This window comes from Ptychodera flava, chromosome 9 (genome assembly GCF_041260155.1).
Source record: "Ptychodera flava strain L36383 chromosome 9, AS_Pfla_20210202, whole genome shotgun sequence".
NCBI lineage: Eukaryota > Metazoa > Hemichordata > Enteropneusta > Ptychoderidae > Ptychodera > Ptychodera flava.
This window is the reverse complement of record NC_091936.1, coordinates 15,912,113-15,938,234: the sequence shown is the minus strand read 5'-3', so window position 1 is coordinate 15,938,234 and position 26,122 is coordinate 15,912,113. Positions and strand designations below refer to the sequence as shown.

The 26,122-nt window shown below is 39.9% G+C and overlaps 1 protein-coding gene across 1 annotated transcript in view; it reads right to left on the bottom strand.

Annotated features, from left to right (window-relative positions):
- LOC139140156 (glycine receptor subunit alphaZ1-like) overlaps positions 1–11,246 on the bottom strand; it is a 37,938-nt gene extending 26,692 nt beyond the window's left edge. The window contains exon 1 of the mRNA XM_070709213.1: positions 10,776–11,246. Coding sequence (XP_070565314.1) covers positions 10,776–10,861 — 86 coding nt within the window. The 5' untranslated portion in view covers positions 10,862–11,246. The remainder of the gene's footprint in view (positions 1–10,775) is intronic.
- Between the last annotated feature and the right edge of the window lie 14,876 nt (positions 11,247–26,122).

Sequence of the window (26,122 nt, the reverse complement as noted above, 5' to 3'; positions counted from 1 at the left end):
CCAGTGTTAGGATAAACATGAGAGTGTTTGTCGCCATACCCATTTCCTCCAGCTCCCCATCCCCCCCCCGAAATCAAACGGGCCACCCCCAAAAAGAACTGATTCATTTGAGGGTTTGGATAGAACTCACAGCAGAGATACTGGATTGCTTTATCAAGTTGATGAAGTTAATTAGGACAACATTCAGGCTAGACAACACACAGCGCAGTGTATGTCTATGGGGTAAATAAATTTTCACAAAACTAAGCCGGTAAAAATTTCATTCATCTCATAAGCTTCAAAATGAGCCCCTACAAGCGTTGGGCCAAAAGAATATTGTAAATATTTTCCGAATATCTATTCCCGAGGCCCATTCTACCTGAACTCTTTTGAAAAGTTAATTTGCTAATCTATTGCTATTGTTGACTGCCGACGGATTTCTTGTCTTTTTCGATGCAATCTTTTGATATTCTCTAAAAGACATTTTTGCGATCTATCTGTATTAACAGTAACATTAGCAAGAGCATAATTACAGAGAACAAGACAAATATCCCTCATATTGAACGGCATGGCGAGGTCGTCACTTTACCATCCATAGACGCTCATTCGATGTCCTCTGCCAGATGTTTGAAATCGTTGTGTATTAAAGAAACACACAAGTGTACATTTGTAACTAATGATAAAATGTAAAATGCCATCTTGAAGGATGCTGTGAGGTCGTTGTGCATATGCGATATTTGCGGTAGATAGACACTCATTGACGTACCTTTACCCCTTCAATATTCGAATACATTTTGATTGATTGATTTATTCGTCACATTTTTGTACAGTTCCATTGTCTTTACTAATGAAACTATAATACAATTCTTGATATACATAAATACATAAGCTTACAACAAAAAAGATAAGAACTGTAACCATATTTAACATGCTCATAAATCAGAGATGTTACACGGAGCTAGAAATAGCTTAGGTGAAGCTAATGTACATCTAGCTCCCGAAAGAACTATAACTTAGTCTTGAATACAAATGAAAAAAGTACAGAGGGCAAAACTAACACAAGGCAGTCAAGATTTATTGATAATAAAAGATTTTAGGGCATGCTTGAACTGTTTTCGATGTGAAATGTTCCTAATGGAAAGTGGAAGCCTATTCCAGATTTTAGCGCCGTGATAACTGAAAGAGAATTGACAAAGGGGAAGTTTGCATTTTGGTAACAGAAAGGACGAGTTAGAAACTGATCTAGTGGTATATTTGTGAGTAGGAAAGGAAATATAGTCATTGACACTATGGGGTAGATTACTGAACAAGAAGGTCATGAATAAAAATCTCAATCTGATATTCAAACTGATTGCATATGTTCAAAATATTTAATTCCTTAATTCTCCCTGTGAGAAGTGCGTGACTTAAAGGTAACAGTTATAACTTTTTTTCAAAAGTTTGTGGATAGGGAGTAAAGCGGAATGATATTTTCTTTCCCATATCTCCATACAAATGCCAAATCCTTATTGACGGGCTCCCAGCGATGGAAGATCCACCTCCATCCAATATTAAATTTTTGCTGTGAGGGTGTTACCTTCAGAAAATTTATTGAAATTCTTTTGTGGAGGGGAGGGTCTTCCATTTTCACTTCAAGTGAGACAGTCGAATTTGGTACTTGCTAACATTAACATGTGATTCAACACTGGGGATTTTTCTGATCGAGGGAGACTTTTTCAAGTTTCTGTGACGTGTATCTCTTTGTTGAGGCCAAACACTTAAGGAGCCTTCAGTAATTACAGAGGGCTTGCGGGGAAATTGGGGAAGGGTCATTTTTTTCGAAAACTGATCCTGGGGAGGGTCACTTTTTACAAACCTGTCTTGGGGGTGTTTCACTTTTTTTTTACTGAAGCTGGTTCGATAAACTTACGGAAGCAGATTTTATAAACTTGCCTTGAATCACCCATGTAATATTTCCTCCATAGGAAAACACCAGCGAAAAAAAGCGATTCTTGCATATATATACATACTTCACAAGCTGAAGGAGATAATACAGATCCTTCATTGAAAGGCTATAGGACATATTTTCACACAGTCTGTGAAGAATATAAAAGGAAGCATGTGGCTGCAATATGGATGACGATTAGACAAATTTATATTACGTTTATTTACAGAATCACCGATAATTCTCTTCGATTTGCACCACTGACGGTTGTCTTTGTAATGACTTTTTCTGATGGACATGTCAGAGGTAAACAATCAATTATTTCAAGTAACGAAGTAACAGTACACTGTCAAAAGCTCCATTAAATAACATAAAAATCATGATCTGCAGACACTGCATATGCTATACTTTTTATTATAAGTTATGACAACGAGGCCATTTGCTGAGAGAAGATAACATGTTCATTTCATTTAAATTTTCCATCGGCAAAAATCAAAATCTTGTTGTTAATTTCCTAAAACAGGTACAACTAGTCTCCCCTTTCCATTCCATTCCATTATATCAAATGCTGTATGGCCGAGGACACAATTGGTTGAAGATTTTAACATGTATCACCATACAGTGTCGGAGAAGAATCAAGTTTTCGAACATGAGACTGGAAAGTAACATTTTAGAGATTAAGGAGATGGGTAGGTCACATTTCAAAGAACAGGTTAGGCCTTAATTCTCCTGCCCGCTCCTCTGTAATTACTGAAGGCTCCCTTACCCAATTCTAGCCTTCCTTGTGGAGACAGACATCTCGTCTGTTAGGGGTCGGGTGGGGGCAGCTGGGAAAGATTGTGTACAATTGCCTAATGTGTACTTTTTCTGAAACAAAGTGTCGGTATTTGCAAAAGAAAATTGCAACCCGTACTGCAACACGCTCTGCAATCAAACCTAATCACAGAGATAAAAACTTGGGCCTGATCGTGCATTCAACTTTTCCTATTGTGTCGCACTCCGTATATGCATGTCTGAGTACGAGTACGCTTACACAATACAAGGCGCACAGAAATCAACGGGAAAAAAACGCGGGAAAATGAGCGTTATAGAATCCTAGGGTTTTGAGACCAACTTTGAAATCACCGAGAAGGAGAGCCAGGTGTTCCGGGACAGTGAGCAAATAGAGACTCGCAAATGACACCCGCAATACATCATCTTAATGCTTTAAGCTGTCATATTCTAAAAGTAACTATCGCTGATGCGATCTGAGATCGTTTGCTTCAGAGAAACATAGCATTGCGGCATGCCGGTCCTATGCATGCTATCTTAATATGATAGAATTTTGAAATGGCGAGTGCTGTCTCTATAGAGTTCAGCGTATGTAATTCTTGATCACGTGATACAGATAATAAAATCTTACTTTCCAGAGTGGGAAATTAATGGCGGCACAGGGGAAGATATCACCATTCCACGATGCAACCTCGACAACCTCTGAACTATCGGAGTCAACTTCAAAAAAAAAAAAGAAAAAAAAAAAGAAAAACCGTCGGAATACCCACGCATGAATGATATGATTTAATCCATCTTAATTAAAGAAAAACATACCATCCAATCAGTTCACATCCCTCGCGCTTCGTATTCCATGCGACGTCTCTTCAGTTGGGGCGGATGGACCACGAGATGGCACTCACTTGATTGAAGTAAAGATGACATCATCCAGATACACTGATCGGAAATTGAACCACTGAGAAGAACTTGAGAACAACTAAGATTTGGCCTTGAACATTAGAATGAGTACTGTCCACGTGACATTTACACCCCCTGCCTATACTTCATGAACACCTCTCATCCCTAACCCCACCCAGCATGATGTACCAATAGATTTGATGACGGTGCTCGGTCGCAACTCTCAAGATAACATGTATTTGACGTAGTGATATTTGCCTCTGAAAGTCTGTATTGAGATGCAGTTTCCATTTTGTCATTAAATCTTACCGCAAAAAAAAGACAGATTTTGCAAAATGCAAGGAAATTACACTGTAAAAAGTGACAATGTCACACTTCCTGATCTATAGTTGGATGTGACAACAAAAATAGAGCGATGAATACTCTGTACCATCAGCAGACAATGCATAGATGATGATTTAATGATGCAGAAAATTCCAGCTGAAGCAATGCGTAGGGTAAATCAACATTATAGTATAAAGATTACAAAACCCAATATCCATGGTGCACAACAGAAACATCCTGTATATTGAAAGTCCTAATAACGACTAACCTGGTACCCCTTAAATTCAGTTATAATTACATCGTCGCTGAGATTAAACACGGTTGCTGTTGTGTTTACGTGATCTGAATAAGAGACTTGCCGTTCGGAGATAATTTAAATATATTCTGATTATTTTGCTCACTAAAATAAATTTATCCACTCCTTCTCCCCTTCCTAAGTATGATGAAATACAAAACACCAGAATGGATGATCAATCGCTCGACAGGGAGGGATCTGCCGTCCTAACAAAGCATTGGCCCCATAAACACAACATTGTGTGCACTATGTGTAATGTTCCGAGTAACATATGAAATCTAGCGTTCACCCTATATCATTTGACTCTACATTTATATAGATACTAGTAGCCTGGGGTGACAAACCGAACGCCAGACAGTTTCACATGATTGATTGTGGGGGTGGGGGTTTAGAACAAGAAACTGTATTATATAACACAAAATAGTGAAAAACACATAAAAAGATACATCTTGTAGGGACTTAACCAGAGAAAAGTAACACGTTCTCCTGGAAATGAACAGAGACTGATGATGATAATATCTCATACGTCAATAAAGTGACCATTGAAAAAACATAATAGTAGATAATCAACTGTTGTTAACAGGGAAAAACCTTATCTTTTTTTACGAAATTTCTTATCTGTACGCAGAATCAAAAGATAGTGAACTAAGGCAGATATCCTGACGAACGGTAGCAGACAAGCTTGCATACATAACAGGGATGTGGCTTTACATCAATTCCTGCATCCATACCGGTGGAAAGGCGTTTCTCACCTTTGGCGAAAATATAGTTTGTAGTCTGGACCAGGTGATGTGCCGTTGGGTACGAAAGATTTGCCAGTGTTAAAATGAAAATGAGTCAGTCTCATGAGAACGCGATAAACTTTTACCATAGGGGGAATTTGTAAGTGGAGGAAGCGGGAATTTTTTTCGTCTACCGGACGCCGTATAAAATGATTGAGAAGGCACGACCGATCTCTCTGTGTGACCTGCCCTTGAAAAAGTGCGCGTCCGTCTGATCGAGGCAGAACATTACTTTCCAGGCCATAAACTCTCGATAGTATGCAAATAATAGAAAATATCAAAAAGGGAAAAAGGTGAACACGCGATATGAATGTGATAAATAAAGGACATCAATTAAAATGCTCAACCTTTCAGTCTTGACATCGTGTGCAAAATTGATAAGGCACTCGGCTGAGATAACTGTCTAGGCTCGATCCATATGCGTTTATGCACGGCCCCTTCATAAAATTGTGTAGATGCCGTGTTTCAATTAGACAACCGTGACTCCCTGCTCTACTAGGTTGCAGGGAATGCGAATTAACAACGAGGACAAATATAACCGACACGTCAATACGAAGATCATTTTGTATTGGTCATGTTGTGTACCAGTAAAGGTGTGCTAAACACCCCGCAGAGGCTAACGAATATAGGTCTGCGACAGGTGAAAAAAGTGCTGTGACGGAGCTCGATACTTCCAGGACAGATGGTGACTTTTGTCGGATAATGTTTTGCATGAACTGACGTTATTTCTTTAGCAGTTTGTGGATATTAAGTCAGATAGATCATATTCAGTGTGAAAAAAACCATCGTCATAAATAACATCTAAGCCTAACTATTATTCCTTTTCACCCATGTTTGTGAAAACATTACATTGTATTACCTCAGACAATTATTACAACATATGGCACGTGGCGTCATTGATATGTCCAAACACATTACACATCGCAGGTTTGCTTTAAAGAGCCAGTAGCTGTAACTTTTGATGTTTTTTTTTGCCAAACTATTTTTAATCCAATGTCAAATACATTCATATTCTACTCCCCAAAGCATCATGTCAATAATGTACACAGTCATTCAGCTGGTCAATTCAAGCTATATAAGTGTAAACTGCGCTCTTATTGTTGAAAGGTGAATTCTGGTCCGGATTGGAACTGAAATGTTAATGATAACTATATTTAAAGTGGCACTCCCATTTGGTAACAACACATTTTTTAAATGCCAACGGTCGATATTTGACGTGGCGACTGCGCGCGGATAGCGAGATATCGATAAAAACATGTCATTTCCCGAGCGTATTTTTCGCATCCCGAAGTTTCACGATCGTTTCTGATTATGACCCGAAGTCCCCCGAAGGTTTGTTGTTGTGCTGATTGACGATATTCTAGGGCGTCCATAATAAGTTCGAACGACGCAATTAATTTACCTCCCACTGCGAAGACTTTATATACAGCATTATGCCTTTACCTCAGATAAGTTTTTAAAAACTTCTCTTTAGGTTTGTCGTTTTCATTATTCTCAATCAGTTGTATTATATTTTAACGAATACCACATAGATATCAGTTTTTACGTGTAATATATTAGCTGCCTCTGATGACTACATTTTGTCGTCTGCCACACAGTTACGTATGGTCAGGTATGGTTCGATACATAGCGGCCGCCGCGTGGTATGAGTCTACGACGCGGCGGCCGCTCAACCGCACGTAACTGTGCTAGTCACCTATGCGAATTCTGGTGGAAACAGCAAACATTGTTTTCTGTTTTTTCGCCGAGTCAGTAAGTAAGACTCAGCTTCTCCCACAGGGCATGACCGATCACCGACGCGAGTAGTACAGTGGCGTACAACAGCGTCAGCGTAGACTCGTACTCCATAGCTTATTTGACAATGGCACCAGTTGCCGAACGTTCGATGTTCGGAAGCTGAATTTATGGGCGAGTCAGAAAACCCGGACCGAGACGAGTCGAGACGAGACCAAAAGACCTCCTATCTTACTGATAGAAAAGTTACGGGTTTTTTTGCACAAAGGCAGCATCTGTACCAATGCCACGGGAAAAAAAGGACGTTGATCCACTTCTGTCTTAGTCAAAGAAGTGATATCCCACCCCTACCATCGACTAATGCTTGTTCATTTTCGTACATTCTAGTCAGTGGTTACATAGTTCTCCGAATTTGAATCTTAATCTGAGGCTGCCTCAGATTCCACACACATAACATACATGTACTATAGTATCGGTAATGTAGAAAAATGGTGCAGAGCCACTATAGGTGCCTGTCAATAGACAAAAGTTGGCTATTGACACGCGGGACGTTTTTCTTCATAATTCACCACATTTTAGTGAAATAAACTGCTCTTCTTCCACGTAAATGAAGAACACATTGTTCTGCCATGTAGTAATTACAAAATAAGTTCTAATACGTCGGAAAATCAATATTTTGCAATGCTAGCGAAAACCGTCACGCACGGTACGTCGTACGCGTTCACCGTGTCACTCTAGCATAACCACGGTCCTGCATACGCGTATTTTTGCCGATTGGTGATACTTATTTGGTACAATGCCACCCTTTAGTGATGATGAGGTCCGTTTTGCATTGTAAAAGTCGGAAAATCTTAGTAGTTCACGTCAGAGAACTGTCATGACAGGCATCGTGATTTCCGATGGCCGCGACATTGACAGCTTGGTCGCTTTCGACATAACTCCGCATGCCTGCATTGAGAAACGACTATTACCATGGTGACAACATTCTAAAGCTTCGTCAGCTAATCCAAAATAGCAAGCAAAATGCACCCGAAGCGTAACTTCACGGCCTAGAACGGCGCGAGGCAAGAGCCAGAGAGAAAGATACAAGGAGTCTCAACACGGGGAGCCGACATTTTAACCTTGACCTCCAGTTTGGATCAGCACTGGTGTGCTGCCTCCATGGTATAGTAAAGCCAATGACCTTGGGTACGACAAAACTGTACCCGGAAATTAAAACATTTTGGTAAAAATTTTTCTCGCTTAAAACATCGTAGTAAACATTGCTATCACTAATGTCTTTCCTTTTCAATGTGCAAAAAAGTTTTCAATATGGATCTATACTTGACAAATAGGTTTGCAGGGGAAGCAAAGTCGCCTTGCCCCCACAAATTGATTTTTTTACCTAATAAACGTTTTGTTTACTTTATAACATTATTCTCAGAACTATTCTTAAAAGATGATGCCATTTAGGAGAAATTCCTGACTCTCCAATTGCAATAGCATTACCTCTTATCCTCATATTTCGGCTTTTCCTTTGCAATTAAAAGAACCGTGGACGACGACTTTGTTCATTCTTACGAAAAAAAATGGCAGAGGAAAACATTCTGAGAAGCATGAGGAAGTTTATTTCGCTAAAATCCGGTAAAATTTGGCTAAAAAAGTCCCGCGTGTCAATAGCCAATTTTTGTCTATTGACAGGCGCCTGTCAATAGCCACGGCATAAAATTAAACCTACGAGCCTCCAGTTTACTTTCCTATAATGTGTTTATAAATGGTGAATCTAATTTCTAAAAATGATTACTTAAATCTCCTGTATGTATGTTTCTAATACAAGGTTACCTATTTTGAATTCACAGTAGATATCATAGTAGAATCTGAATCTGGCGCTTATCGTTTAGGCCAAATGCCGACGTCGCATCGCAGTTCGCATGTTTCGAGCTCGCCTTGAACTCAAGTTGAAAAATCCTCAACAAATCTTTTTTCAGTTGTTCCAATCGTTGATTGTGCTATCTCTTGCTTTGTGCATCGATCTTTGACACTCACAACAAACTGCAAGCTTTCTGTAGTATTGTATATATGATGTATTTACAACGCCTGGCCTGAGGGGTCATTATGGTCTCGTCTCGACTCGTCTCGGTCCGGGTTTTGAGACTCGCCGAATTTATGTGGGCCACCGGAATTCAAACTTTTACTTTTTTGAGGACATGTTTTTATCGATACCTCGCGATCCGCACGCAGTCGCCATGTCAAATATCGACCATTGGCATTAAAACAATGTGTTTAAAAATGTTACCAAGTGGGAGTGCCTCTTTAAGACGTATAGTCGATATAAGTTGACAAGTTTGTAATTCACATGTACACGTTACGCTGCGCTTTCAGGTTTTGATATGTACATCTGTCTAAGGCCATACCCGTCCTTTTGAAAATATGTTTAGTTACAGCCAAGGGACTGCTCTTTGACAAATGCCCTATACCCAAGCGTGCTAATATATATTAGATTAGTCTCGTTTTGATATGTCTAAGATTAATGCTGGCTGTTGAAATTACTGTCATAACATGGAAAGAAGCTGGAACTGACGAAGAGTGATGATGTAGAACCTGAACTTGTTTATTGAATCACAGACAAAGCTTCACGGCCCAGCCACTGTTACATACGGCAGTCTGTGAGCCCGTCGGTGATTGTGTGGCAGTGTGCGTCAGTCTCCGGAGTCAGTTTTGTCCTGTGAGCTGGTGTGTCCGTTCATACAGTATCTTGGCTATGTCGAATACTGACGCCATAAAGAATACAATGAGATGACATACAATACTTTGATTTCTACCGACATTAGAAAAGATGCAAAAGTATCACTTGCCCGTGCGTGCCCATGGTATAATTCTTTTGTTTCAAACCCACGCCACGAATAAATTTAAATGCTGAGAACAGCTCAATATTACAAGTGGTTGAAACACAATAGAACATGGGGTATCATACATGGGGTATAGTACGCAGAATACCTCCATGAGGGATAAGCTACTGGGTGGATTTTTTAAATGTGTAAACGAGGTAGACCATGCTGTCGCTACCGTGCTGGTATTTCGTGGCGCCAGTATTGTTAGAGTCCAAATCGAGAGGATTTGCGCGGGATTTATAGCGTCCGTGGATGCTAATGTATCGAGAGCGCGAAATGTTAATTTTCTTTGCGTCAGTTGGGAAGATTATAACAATGCATTAACTCAAGGCATAAAGGAAATCTTGATGTAAAGTTGAGTGAACTCAATTTTACCACATCAAGTTCATTAAAACTTCAACATGCCTTCTACGCAAGAGGAAATAATTCATCGCGTCTTGACTGCTACCGTTGTAGAAGGCGTAGAATGTCTCGTTGATTTCTTAATGCTCAGAACGTGTCTTTCAAATATTTGAGCGCCATCACTTGACCGATCGCCTTGTCCCTATGTAACCCATACGCACTACAGGGTGGACTGACCTTACATGTTTCAAAACTGACCTCTCACCGCCGTTGGACAGGACGACCATTAGACAGGCTGAAACTTCCGAAACACAGAAGACTGCGGCCGCGCCTATGATACGTTTTCATTGAGGCAGACAACAACATCATATCAGCAAAATGTATTATGTATTATCGCAACGCTCGTAAGCCAACGGAAGTGTTGTGGGGTCATTGCCGTTTCATTTCTCTCATGAAGTGTTTTGCTCTGTCCCCTGAAATCGAATTCGTGATCGATAATAATTAAACTGGCGGAGTTTAACTTTCACGATCGATTGCAAAAATCGCTCTCTGCGCCGCGCGTTGAGAGACTGGGATATAGGTCACGTTCTTTCCCGCATAGACGCACGACACGCTAGGGTTGTATACAGAATTATGGGTAAGTGTGGGAGTTTAATCGGTTAAAAAATACACGTCGCTATGGTTCGCGTATTCGAACACAGAAAAATGCCATGTAATTGCTGCAATAGTCGGTCTACGTTTGTCAACTGAAGTAGCTTAATGCCGATTGCGTCTGTAGCACTGTGTCTACTCACACGAGTGGTATAGCGAACAAGTTGTCACGTTGAAACCTTTATCGAGCAAATGGAAGAACTTACCTTACGCTGGAGCCAGAAACAAAAAAGAATGCGGTTGCGAGCACACAGAAGGAAACCTGCCATACGGTGTTAAAACCTGGTCTCATTTTAACGCTGTGATACGGGTTCCCACTCTTTCGGATGCGCGTCTCATACTAACTCGTCAATCTCTGATGTGTTATTAATATTAATCAACGTGAGATCGGCCGGCGCGTTAGCCTAATGTTTATCAACTGTCGAATGAATCGACACGTATGGACTTCCCATTCCAAGATAACCCCGGTAGTCTTCAGGGCGTTGCGAGGGAGCGCGGAAGTACAGGCCATCGAACTCAATACTTAATCCATCTCCAAACGCCGTGATTCGCTCAGATGGAAAAATAATGAGGCCGTAAATTTGACGATGACACTTGGGAGGAGTTATTCCTCGATTTCAAACGATGTCAAACTAACAAGGCACCAAACACAATCGTCAGAAATCGTAATCGAGCTCAAGTCCGATCGAAGATTACCAATCAGAAAGCAGAAGTGATGGAATTAGGTCAGTTTGATTACCCCACGTGTAGTAATACATTATGGTGGAGAAATCACGGGCACAACTTCTCTCAGACATTAATGTGTTACAAAGGTAGACACTTCCCGAATCGGAAAAAAAAACCAAGTACGTTTTGAGAAGTAGACCCTTAACAAGTTTTATGTATAAGTACAATCGTCTGTGAACCAGGGTTTCATTTCCGTGTACGTTTCATTCGGTCTAAATTCCTGCTGATGTTACGCGTAACTTCAGGCATACACGGGATGCGCTGGCTATACTTCCGACTGTTTGTCTATATAGGGAGTATAGAAAGATTCACTGTGCATTACAAGACCGCGAAAGGAGGAACAGCGCAAGTTCGTGTTCAAATCGCGTGTGCTGAATAGAACAAGTAGGGCTGATTCATCATAGGCTGGATTGCGGCTCGGGAATACTTTTTCGGACTTTCAATTTTTACAATTTATACCGTTCTGTTTTGCTACTCGCGCGGGCTAATTTTTTACTACCCGTGGAAAAAATGAGGTTTTCATTACTTGTGTGTTTTCAAATATCGAAGGTAACATTGTTCCCATGGACCTAACACTTCCAGTGGAGGCCATTTTGAATTCGAAATATAGGTAACGTGATTTTTTGTTTCTAATCCCAAAATTTGAACGGTGACCGCTGAGTTTTATTCATGGTTTGTCAAGGAGAATGGTTTGGCGTTTCACCGAGCAAGGTGTGAGAAAAAAGTGTAAAATCTTGCAGTTTCGAAGTGCACATTATTTTAAATTAGTGAGACACTATATTTCGTACACGTACATAATCAGAGACACATTAGAGAACCCTGGGACCACATTGGTGGTATGACTGGGGTACTGACGACGTATACCAGCGTATGTACCATGGGAAAGACGCAACATTTAATGAGGAATTCCTGGTGGTGACAAATAAGGTGAAAAGCCATCGTCAGGACATTTTTCAATAACTGGTCGTGACGTCATCGTATTTAATGAATATTTGATAACAACATAATTCGTGTACATTAGACAAGTCTATTATATTTGAGAACAATTTTTTTTTGCGTGGCCACCCCTTTTCCATGATCGTTTTATGAGTAACTCCCTTACCATTCAGAACGGCCGTAAATGATGACGGCTTCCTTTATTAATGTGTTTGTGTTGAAAGATGGCGGTTGTGGTACGCTTGGTCCGTGACTTCATATGGTAGCGGAATAATTTAGTAAACATCATAGCTCTGGCCGTCTAAGTTTATACACATAGACGACACTGTAGTAGGGGACCCACTCCTGTCTATGGTTTATATATGCAAACAACACTATGGTGAGGAGAGGCTGTACCAAAAAGCATCGAAACCGTTTATAAAGAACGTGAATTTATGTTTTCGTGTCTAATATAGTACAATGTACTCGAAAAATGATGCAAAGAACCCGACGTGATCTGATTCGGACAAGTCCGATTCTTGAGATTTGAGGCGTTATATTTTACGATGACTATTTCCGTTCATCGTCTCTGTGGATGTGAAGAAGTCAGACACCAAATGTTCCAAGACACTGCTTTTTTAATGTGCTACCGATATTGTAACTGATGCCCATGCCGTACCAATGAACTCAAACCTACAGATCGACCTTTGACTAGGCGAATAGCAAATCTCATTTTCAATGTCAGAACCAAATCATGAAACACGGTCTCGAAAAACGGTCGCAGAAATAAATCAATATCTCGTGAGAGTCTACTGCTACTGCGCAGGACTATGAAGGGTTAGAAACTCACGCGATTTTTGTGATTTACGGACTTGCCGCGGCACAGACGTTGTGGGTTAATTGCATTGAGCAGTACATATCCCTTCAAGGGCAACGTCAAGACTTTCTCTGTGTAACTGAAAGATAATAATGTCACTTTTAAGTGTACGTACATATTAACAGAATTACTGAAACGATTTTTAAGCAGAACTTGACCATGGAAATAACAACATATTGTTTACTACATACCTACAACTTCCTACTTTGAATGAATAGCTAGTTTGCTACAGGACCCCCGGTACAGCATTAGACAACAAAAACGCATATGACCTATTTTTGGGCAGACATTTCATCTGCTGTGAAGACAAAAACATATTTATCCTAAACTATGATATCTGTATTTCTGTTAACAGTATTTGCAGGCGTCTTGCTTAACTTCACAAATTTTGGGTCAAGCCTACTTATGCTGTCTGCTCGTTCATTTGAACACCGTCCCTCCACCAACCGTGGAGGGACGGTGATTTGAACTTTACTCTGCGCATGCAACGTGGTGTGGTTTGAATAATATTAGCCTATGGACGGTCTCCGTATCAAAAGATAGCTTCTACTCTGTTTCTGTTTTTCAAATATTCTTTTATGTGTCAATAATAAAAAAAATGTATTCTAAACATTGCGCTTCATAGACGCAAGAGGGCGTTAAAAACAACAAGGCTGTGTTTAAATGAAAATTGTACATGTCGAGAATCGTATGTCATACGCATGCGCTCAGCAAAGTGAGTCGCTGCAAAGTCACTGCGCTCGAACTCAGTGCTGAGGGTTGTGACTGCAGATAATTGCTTATCCGAAACCTTTCGAAAAAAAAGAACATTTGTATAGTTGTGCTAAACCCCTCGTAGGAACAATACGAGAAGAGAGGAAGTGGTCACTGCTTACAAGACAAACGAAAACGTGGCCAGGCATACACCTTGAAATGACTGTTGCGTTTCTGAGGATTTCAACTTGAGCAACTTGTAGCATACAATATCAGCATATAAAACTTATTTCATTGATATTATGAACTTTTCTCCACTCTCATGTCTACATACAAGGATGAAACCATCTAACCTCGTCAGTAATTGTCTTTCACATTCATTGTATAGCAATAAATGTTAAGCATGGAGAATGTTTGCTTCTCTTTGAATACATTGTACGTATACACCCATGTACCCAAGGTGGAAATCGAAAATTGCTTTTTTCCGCATCATAGATTGAGATGGAGATGGCGGCCATTTTGATTTTGAAATGTCGGTATTAATTTACGGTTTCCATGGTACCACAATTTGAACGTACGGTAACCCTTATTGTTATTCTGGATTTTAAGACAGAATGGTTTAATGTTTCGTTTAGGAAAGTTTGTGAACACATTCAAGTCTTTTGATTTCGTAGTGTTTTTATTTTGTGAAAGTTTAACGATCATCCTTTTCTGTTTGTCGTTGTCCTTTACATTTTTACCCTTTTTAATGTATGTTTCTAGAGGTGCTCGACAGCTGTTTTTCTCTACCATTCACTGGCTTCTGTTTTAGTCTTGACTTTGTATTGTTCAACTGTGGTGCAACGGGTTTTCCTCTTGCAGTCTAGTTGGGTTTTTTTTATTTTTTGTGTCTCTATTCCGTCTTGTAATCTATGTATGCCAGCGAGGAAGTATAATAAATAAATAAATAAATAAATAAATAAATAAATAAATAAATAAATAAATAAATAAATAATTTCGAGGCACGTAATGCTTTAACTTAGAATCTAGGAACTCGTTCCACGATAGCACTATCACTTTACAAGATATTGGAAAATGAATTTTTAATCTACAGAATATTAAATCTTTAACGTTTACTGATTAAATGCTCATAAATATAGTAGATTACTCGCTGGTAAATTTGTTTTGTGATGTGCAAAAACAGAAATTCAATGTTCAAGGTACCAACGCTTTTTATATTTCACTGCTAAGACTTATACCGGTTGGCAATTGGATGCTAAGTAACCTTTGATCAGTACTTGTTGTCAGTTACATGTACGTTGGACTATCTACCTCTTATGGTCTGAACTAGAAACACTTTGCTGTTAAAGTGCACTTGGCCAGATGTATGTTCCCAAGGGCTTTCAGAAAACACTCATTAGTTTATCTAAGTGCTGTATAACCAAATAAAGATTTCAGTAGAATATAAACAACGCCTGCGAGTCAAGTGTACTGGCGCACGGGAAGTGTGGGTGTTATTTTGTAAGACTGAACTCATTTGGTACGAAGCTTTTTCAGTCTTCAATACAAACTGTGCGACAAATGACAGTATTTCATTACTTACCAAGTTGAACGCTATTCTTAACTGCAAATGGCGTTGCACATGTCACAGCGTATTTTGCTCAAAGTCGCTTTTTTTCCAAGAATACATATTATTTCCATTAATTTCTTAACCCAAGACTAAAATACAGGTTGGATTCATACAAACAGTGGTCGAAAAAGTCGAGAAAGATGTGACACTTTATATTGATGCAAATGTATGCAAATCACCTTTCCCTGCTTCCTCTTTCTTCAACCCCTGTTTTCAACACTTCACAAACAATCTCTGACAGTGATTTTCCACAGGTTCCGTAAAACATCATTTTACACCATTAAACATCTTTATATATCATAACCTCTGTATTCAATTCTGACACGATGGCACCGATCTGAGCAAATAATTGCTGGACAAAAGATGCGATTTACTGTGCTGCTTGTGTCTGCAACAGAGTGTTACAAACATTACTGACATTAAAAAAACACTTTGTGAAGAGAAGAACGCATTTCGAACACCAAAAACGGAAGTCCTGTTAAAATTATCCCATATTGTAAACGTCTCTCGGTCGTGGATTGCTTCTGCTGATTGAATTCCCATTTACTCTTAAACATTCACGCGCCTCGAAAAAGAAAGACTTAAAAAAAAACGTGTTCCACATGGGAAACTCACATCTGGCCACGTGCACTTTAGCAGCTTAGTGTTTCTGGTTCAGACCCAATCAGGAGTCACTTTGCAACATGCGGTACTTGAGAAATAAATTACCAAACATTGATAATGGGACAGTATTATCAAAAGAACAGAAGATTATGTTTGACAATAAACAGATGGGTTGCTTTCATGGAAACATTATTACATGGATAACAGTTTAGAGCTAGACGAGCATTAAAGTATACTTGGTAATCCTTCATTACATTTAATAAATCACCGCAGATAACTCATATGTTTTGTTTTCACCATCCATTTTCTGTCACTTTGCTGTCATCCATTGGATCTGCACTGATTGGAATCGTGAATTTTTTGTGTGATATTTACGTGCGCATAAATGAGTGACTACTGATCTCCACGTGTCACAATATATACAGTCGTCCCTTGAATGTCTTTTTCTCAGAATTTTCGGTCACTTTGTGACATCGATTCCTGACACACAAATCGCAACCACATAATGTATTTTGTTGGGCACCACGTGTTGTTTTTCATGACTGTTCTGCACCACACGCCATAAAGAAGCTTAGTTTTTATCGATTCTATTACAAGAACAGAAAGGTATAAAGGCCCAGCAGTGCGCCTTACAATACATACCTCAGTATGGGCTCAGGTCTGCCACTTCTGTAAGCTTTGGCCAAGTACCCGGATGTATACCTGTCAGTGTAGTTACCCGATTCTTTTCGAGCGTAATACCACTGAGAGGCCTATAGTAATGCGATTCAAGTAAATTGGTTTGCGGCAGAAGCCATCTTAGTCATATGTTTCCGCATTATATCTTTTAATTGATGAATGAATCTATCTATCGATAGGAGGAGTTTTTTGTTTATATATTTGTTGATTTATTTATTCTGAATCGGCCACTTTCATATCAATCTTCTCTCAAGGAATGTTCGCCATTCTCTCGTACAAATAATAGGTACATTCCTTTCATCATAGTTTTATTTCAAGCTCTGTAGTAACACCAACGGAACTACGTCACCGATAATGGCTTTTTCCACTAAACTGAATTTCAATAACGCACACTGTAAACTCCTTTGCGCTTCGTTTCAATATCCGTTTCAGTTGTTGAGATTTCATCAGAACGATGAAGCTATTTGTGATGCATTGATTTCTACATCATTGCGCGAACACAGACGGCAGCGCGTGCACTCAGAACTGATGTCTAACAATATGAATAGTGATAAATTGTGATAAATAGTGGTCGTTCCAAGTGTAAGACACTTGAAATAGGTCAATTGAAGGAAGCGGAAATACTGAACTATAAGTGCATCGCGGTTGCGACGAAAAAAACTTTAAGTCCGACTCATATTGTTTGTTCATTTGGTAGAACGTGAGTAGTAAAGTAAACGTGGACAACTGGGATTAAGTAAGAATTTTACACCCATTTATTCATTTATCTACATGAAGCGAAGGAAAAATTAACCATCCATGTAACTAAAGTGTGACCCTGACCTATATACGAACTCACGCGCAGCAGCTTGCGCAGCAGTGCATTGTCCTGAACTAAGCGGGCCTGCTGAGCATGTTTATACACGTTCCGAAGGTGGGAAGGTGGGAAATTCCGTGTGAGTCATCACCATCAAACTAGCCTATATAAAGGACTTTTACCCGTTGTCAGTCCGGCCGGCCGGTCGCGGAGTCTAGCTGATGTTGAACACGAAGTTCCTATCGGTACGAACTAAATTTCATATCCATTCAATCCATAATGTCTTAAATATCTTTCCAGAGGTGGACTAAATCCTTCTTGTTTTTGTATTTCTAGCGCCTGATGAAATAGTCTGAATAAGTTCTGACCCCGGAGCCTCCTCGTTCCGAAGGGTTGCGCCTTTTTCTTGTATTTGTGTAAGCAGCTGTTTATATTGAACATAATAATGTTTATATTTCTCTCGCCTCTTTGCTACACCCGTTTTTCCTTGTATTACATCAATAACGACGCCAGGTATAGGAGTTAAGGCTAACAGTACCGGAACTGTCGGAATTGCTGCTATTACAGCAGAACTTACAAGAATTCCCTTAGTAATATTAAGAGCCATATCAATTCGACCCATCAATTTGTAACTTCGTCGATATGCAGCACTTGTTCTTTCTATGTAATCAGCCAATTGTTCAACGCTTTCAACAACTGAGATGTGCATTTTTACTGTATATGTAAGGGATGATAAAAATAATTGTAGTAATATAGAAATACAATATGGCAGAAGGAGGAGAAGATATACCATTCCAGGATTTCGTTAATGCAAATTTGAATGACGATGATGCTACTGCTGAAAACATCTTTTATTGGCGATAATGTCCTTGCAGAAGCCGATACTTTCCAGGCCGGCTCAAGCGACAGACCCGCAGGTGAGTTGTTGATTGGACAGAGAGGACGAATTACAGATATAATGGCTAACCAATACTTAGATAGTAATAGGATTACTGATGCGCATAAACGAGAATTAATGCATACGAATACTAGTATTAGGGATGGAGAGCTGTATTATCGAGAAGCCAGGCTGACATCAAATAAAGGCACGAAGTCTTTAATGCCCTCCTCAATAAAAGGTAAGGGAGCTGCAGAATTTAAAAAAGATATATTAGGAATAGATCCAGATTTTGTATCAGAATTGACTGATAATGAAGTGAAAATGTTATTGAAAAGGAAGATCGATAGACTGAAACCATACGACATTGGACGACTCAGAGATAGAATAACAGATTTACGAGTAAATTTTAGCAATAATGCCGATGAAATACGTACTATCGACAATAAAATCGTAAAATGGAATAATGAAAACCCCGAATATAGAGCTATTAATGATGAATTAAAGATTGCGAATATGCGTATTAGCGACCTTAACAATGAAAAAGTTAAAATAAGGCTAGAGAAAAGAGAAGTTGAAAAACAGTTAAAGGAAATTCCTGAAGATCACACCCAAGGAAAAGAAAAAGCCAAGAAACTACTAGCTGAACTCATAACAAGAGAAGCTAAAGTTGACAATCGAATTGAATACGAACATGGTAAGATCAGTGAGGCACGTGAAAGTCTGGCTACGACTAGGTCTCTTCGTGATGTAATTTCCGATCCAGAATTGTCACTCAGGCTGAAGCTGACAGAATATTTAAACGAAATGGTATTACAATCGCTGCAATACTGACTGCCCTTGGAATGACAATATCAACAATTGCCCTAGCTGTGACTAAAGGAGGAGGAGGGGGAGCAGGGGGAGCAGGAGCAAACACAGGTGGTTCAGGTCCGCCCAAAGTATATACAAAAGCGAAAGAAATTGTAAAGCAATTTGGTGAATGGTTAAAAACATTGGCTGCAAAAAGTGCTGCTGCAATACCAGGTTTAATCGGCTCCCTCGTCAGTTTTCTATTAAAAACAGCAGGATCGGTTGTCGGATTTGTTGGAGAACAGCTATGGATATTTTTAACTGGATTAACATTAGTCATTATAAATAAAATTATGTATTAATATATGACACCCCTACGGCATCGACATGTTTGGTGAAAAGAATATTGCAAAGTTTCTTTCTAAAAATAAAGACCTGTTTGGTTTCTCTGTCGAATTGGAATGGTGCAAACTCCGGCGGGTAAATCGACATATCCTTCGAGCAAATCCAGGTGTCCGACTCAAAGATGATAATCTGTATCATAACATATTAGCTTTCGTGAAGGAATGTCAAAAGACTAACTTCTTTAAGCGACTAGAATTCATAGCTGTATTCCAGGATACTGAGGATGACCAAGAGGCTCATCATCTCCAAGAATATTGGGTTCTTCGATTGATTCGCGACACAGGTAATCGATTTATCTTTCAGTCAGACGGAAATATTTATGTAAAGATGTGATTTTTTCTTCTAAGTCATTATATACACGAAGTGAAATGTAAGATGTGATTTATTTTCTTTTTTTCTTCTACTATATACATTACACGAAAAATGGGGTACGATAGAACATTATCACCGACTTTCACCAACCGAATACCGAATGGAACGAAGTCAGAAAGAACTCATCACGTGATTGCTCATAATCCAAGTGAGGCAGATCCAGGCCAGACACTTATCATACGATGTCCGAAGTTAGAAAGCGGAGTAGTCTTAGTTCCAGATACTTTCGACCTGGTTTTTGATCTCGAAGTAACGGGAGATGATTAACCAAGTAGTACAAAATGTTGCAAAAAATTTGGTGGAGCGTATGAAACTCACATTTGAGGGTCAGACACTTTTCGATTTGAATAAATATTACCTTATTGAATGTTATCGCGATCTCTTCAAACATAAAAAGGAGAGAGCAAATATGACACTGTACGGAATTCAGAACGAAAATCTAAGAAAATTGAGAAGTGGTGCGACCGATGCAGATGACGCCGTCGTGGGCGATAAGTTACTTTTCGACACATATAAAACAAAATATGCTATTCGTCTCACTCATCCCCTCATAACAGGTCATGGAGTTGCATATCCAAAAGCGTTAGGGAGTCATATTGAATGGGAAATTACGTTGGCACCCGCCTTCAAATTAATTTCCAGTAAAAATAATATTATTACAAACAATTATAAATTAAAAAACATTCAAATGGAATACGAGACAATTTCTGACCTCGATCTCGCGAGGTCAACTGCTGGTTATTACAACGGTGGAAAAAGTTACCTTTACGAGCATATACATTATTTTAGAACAATCCCATTCAAAGAATCGGACACGGTATCAATGAAAATATAAATGTACCACGACGTAGCATTAGAGGTATCGCAATACTCTTCACTAAATATTATTATAGTGCAGAACTGAACAGTGAATTTTCTTTAACCCTTCCATTGAATCTGTGTCTGTATCAATCGAAGGCATTGCAAATAAAGTGTACGCTCAGAAGATGATACCAAGACAATTTTGGCGAGAGGTGCGACGGTATTTTGCTGAAGATAAAGATTGGTGTGAAATTGATATAGATGAGGCCGATTATTTGAAGAATAAATTCTGTCTGTTTATCGATCTGCGTAGTTTTAAAGATATGAGTTTCATGGAAATGGTTTAAAGTAATGAACACAAAGGACGGAATTCAACTTGAAATTTTGAAGAAAAAAACCTCAACTAGGGTTGGCGATGACACTCGCGATGAAAATATATTTGGTCACATTTATGTTATCAGTGATGCCCTGGTCTCTATTGAAAATAGTAGATTAAAGTCTTTACAATATTAACCATGACCGTCGTCCGTCCTATCGGCCATGTTTCTGCCAGCCATTCGTCTGTGTCTGGATTGTATAACTGCACACGTTTGATATCATTTGGCGCCATCATGATTTTACTGCGCTTTTCACTACGGATTTCTCCAGCCTTTTTCCGTACAAACTGTACAAACTGTGCCGGCTCCGGCTTCTTCCCAGTTTCAAACAGATCTTTATAATCTTCAAAGTTCAAATGTTTTCTAACACAAACATCTTTCACCCCTTTATTTTTTTTCGTCTCCGAAGTTGGAGTTCGAAAAGCATACACTTTCGAGCGTATGCCGACAAAATCAAGAATAGGTTCACCATTCAACTCATCTTTAAATTTACCTATCACTTTTTTATTAATCTTCGGAAAGTTGGGGCCACCATGGCCCCACTCATCCCACTAGTATCATATATAGACTTCTCACCATTCTTTTCAACATCTTCTCGGACTATATCATTGAAAGTTACGTCCGGGTCCGGGGAGGGTATTGGCACACTGTAAAACAAAACTGTCAGTATCCATGTAGGCTAATCGTATTCCAGGAACTTGACCCGAAAGTAATTGTAATGCGTCTCATACATAAGCAGCTTAGAAAGTTCCAGTACTGCGGCGCCGATGAAAACTGGTTTTACATATCTATGCTCATCCGTTTTCAGTTCAGTAGGGCACTGTCGCAGGAATCACCATCCTCTTCGGAAGTTATGAAAGTTATATGTTTCATCTTTGGATTATACTTCTGAATCTTTTTACGTCCACTATCCGTGCCCCTATCGGAACCGTTCCGTGAGGGGTTCCAGTCCGAAAACAATTTAAAGTCTCTGTACTTTCGAACATCTTCTATTGTCTTACCGAACATTGCATTATTCATCAGCTTATAGAAATTCTTTTCAAAATCTGTCTTCCCCTTTGCCCTCATTTTAGTGTTAAAGTCAATATATTTTGCGAGACATGGAGCTTCATCGAAAGCAAGCACCCGATAAATCTTTTTCAATCTCATTCCCATCCGAAGATAGAATTCCAGCAACTTGTAGTGTAAGACATAGGACTCTCTATCCATCACACTTGTAATCAGTCGACCACCCTGCCTCGGAAATTCATAGTGATGTGGTGCTAATGGCAAATCGCTGTGTTCTTCATGTAATTCGGGGGGATATTCTAAGTCTACTTCTAGAAAACTTGGTGGAAAGGTGGAACCAGGTCCCCACGCTCCGGCTCCGCCCCCCGCTCCGCCGGCTCCGCCCCCTTCTTCCCATTCCTCCCACTCTTCCCTCGTCATCCAATGAAGTCCGCCCGTAGGCATTGCCTGACTCATTGCCCAGCCGTAGAGATTGTTTGCATCGAGATATTTTATTTCGGTCACCGGCTTCTCTGGATCGTAATTCGCGCCAGCGTAAGCCGGATGATTTGTCTGTAAATAATGAATATTACACTGGCTGATGCCGCCTCGAATTCCCCGTTGTACGAAATTCATCTGCTCAGCATCTTGAATGAGCCCAAATTTATTACCCGTGTAAAGTAACATAGCATCCCATGTCAAACCGGGCGCTGACATGTAATGGGCCGGATCTAACTTATATGCTTCTAAACATGTGTCACGGAAATTTTCAAATATATTTGCAAGAAGTAGAACGTCAGTCTCACAATAGAATTCCATATAATCACAAATCGTCTTACATCCAACTTCGCCCATACTCTTAATGCATGTTCGTAATCAGACTCAGAAATCCCCTCTTCCGTCAATTCGCTATAAAATTCCCCCCTCTCGGGAGCTGGTTCTCTCCCAGTCTGTCAACCGAGTCTAAATATTCGTAGGGGAAGAAACCTTTCGACCTTTGAATGTCCGGGTATGAAAGTGGCGCCGCCGTCCACCCGTGGGTCTCCGGCACAGTTTTTGCCAACTTCGCCAATGACCCCATCATCAACTGAGCACTGTCCATAAACTTTATAGAAAAGAAACGTCTCTTTATCTCCCTCTTCCCTCCGGCAACAACAATTGAGGCGTGAAAAATAAATGTTTTCGAGAGACCCATAATTCCACCATTGCTCGTCTTAGCTATTAAATTTGGCTCTTGTCCGGGACCATCATCTATTTCATGTAACTTTTTCAAAATAAAAGAACCATCGTATCCCTTGAGGTTGTGAAAGTAGATAGGAATGGTTCTCGACGGGCGACAACCCTCGCAATAAAAAGTCGCCTCCTCCTTCACTACTCGGTATACTGCCGGCTCTCCACATGCAATACAGACTGGATCACATCCGTCGCGCCGGTAATTAGAAGGATCCCTCATCGGTATTATTTTCCAATAATACGATTTAGAATAATACTCGGCCCGTTCTTTCATATCCTTTAGAAAGTCTGTAACACAGGAGAGCCCCGTGAATGTTCTTTTACCATAAACTTTTGGTCCGCCGCCCCACCGTTCCACCATAACATACGAAAGACAAATTGGAATATGTCGACCGGTCCCCTTCTCAATAATTGCCTCAGTATCTGCATAGACGACGTAGGGGGCGGGGACCTTCTTCCGATGTCCTTCGAATTGACACACTTCCTTAGGAAAAACTGGCTGGGCGTCGTCTGTTCCACAGTACACCTGATGTATTTCTAATTCTTCTGTTGACTTAAAACCTCTTTACAAACCGGGCAAATACACTTCCGTCTGCGCTCATTCTTTCGATTAGTATGAGAATTAAGAAGACGATTTAACGCAGTAATTGGAACGAAGTGAGAACGGCCGCCGTCGCCAACTATCAGTAAGATATTTGCTATTTGATCCGTTCCGACAGGGGCTCCGCTATATAACACAGTTATGTCGGACGGGGCTGGATCGGACTCGTGGATCTGAAACACTTGAAGTTTCGTGCCCGGATTTTGCTGCTCGAAGCGCCTGAATACAGTCAGATCGGCGGGCGTGGGGGGGGGGGTTCCCTCCCAACAGTAGTCAGCAATAAATGGGATGTACGTATCCCATTTTCTCCTTACCTGACCACATTTCTTTTTAGCGAAACTCAGGATCGACCAACTTTATACTTGCTACGACAGCATACTGAAAACAATTCTCAGCCCCCACCGGTAGAATAAGATCGCTAACACAATGCTTATTTTTTAACCATCCGGGAAGTTGAATCCCAGCCCCGGGCCAGCCCCGAGTAAAACTTCTACTAGAATTACTTCAAAATTAAGTATCTCCTCGAGAACGAGACCAGAACCCTCAACATTTTCAATTGTATCAAGCATACGATCGTAGCGATCTATTAATTGTTGCCCCACATCCGATCCCGATCCTCTTACATCTTTTGTGTATGTATCTTTTAATTTAACAGGCAATATACGAATTTGTGTATTACCAGTTTTCGGATCCGATAATTTGACTTTCATTTCGGTATAAACAGAGTACATCTTTCGTTCCGTTTCTTTGACCATACCTTCAATATCCACCAGCTCCCCGATATCCTTGACTCGCTTGACTTCAGGAAATTCTTTTCGTAAAACTGCTCCCTTGAATGCTGTATGTAATCGACGGGCCATAATAATCTTTATGATATATACTATCCTAAAAATTTTTAAAATGAAAAAATAATTATTCTATGATAGGTCATCAAAATCCACTATAATATTTTTGTCAGCATTTATTTGTTTATATATCTCACCTAATCTTTCTAAGTCGACTATTTCTTCCGCATCTTGAATTTCTGGTTTATTAGGCGCAGCACAAAATATTAATCTCTCAACAGTGAAAGAAAGAGCACGCTTACTTAAGCGCGGTTTAAATGCTAAGAATTCTATCTTACTACCTTTCCTGATATTACGAGGTACAATAGCAGGATTTTCTCGGACTGGTAGTAACGGACTCACTGTTTTAAAACCGCAGTCAATTTCTTGAACCATATCAATACATGTAGCGAAATCGTGATTTCTCCCTCTCCCTCTTTTAAACTGAAATTTAAAATACGCCACTGGCTGAGGCCCCTCGCTCCCTCGCTTCTGATACACTTTAGATGGATTGTAAAATCCGCAGGAATTCGTTCCGATAGGATTCTTGGAGTGAGCGGCCAGGCTTGCAGCATAACTTTTAGCAGTGCTTGCATCGAAACTTTCACCTAGGGTACGGAATATTATTAAATCAGTAAACTTTTGAAGACTCGGTTGCCAACGGACACACACCCCATCACATGTAGCTGGATCTCTAGAACCGTACTTAGGTCCGATGGGGAAAACCACTTCTAGCTCACTGTCTACGTATATGAAAGGATCTACATATTCACCAAATACTAATTTGCCTCCATCATCAATTTTGATGTTTTCTCCGGTTTCAAGTATTTTTATTGCAGTTGAAATAGAAAGGATTGTCATTGTCTTATCGTATATATCTTAATAAAAAAAAATTTTAAAAAATTTCTATGATATAGTATCCTAAAATGTCATACATATTCATAAATGGACCAACTGGAAGTGGTAAGAGTTACGATGCAATAAATTTGGATCCGTATCACGTACCAGAATTTGACACTAGTTTTTCCAGCAACATTGCCGACTTTTATAATGGGCGCTCCCCCGTTTCGATTGCCGATTTTCAGAACCAGTTTATAGAACATACGCTTAGTTTACAATGTCAGGCTGGGAGGAGGAGGGAGGGGGAGTGGGAGGGCCTCCCTTCAGAACAATACATTATTTGTGACTCTTCCATAATTCAACATCTGACTTTTTCTCGAATCCGGGGCGTTTCCACGGAGTGGGAAGAAAAAAAGATTGTTTCTAGAGCATTTGACCATTTACCCAGTTTCATTATCATATTCAAAGATATGCCTTGGGATTATTGCAGGCGGAATGTGTTGACTCGAGCCAGGTCGTACGAAATAACCGCCTTAGAAGAACTAGA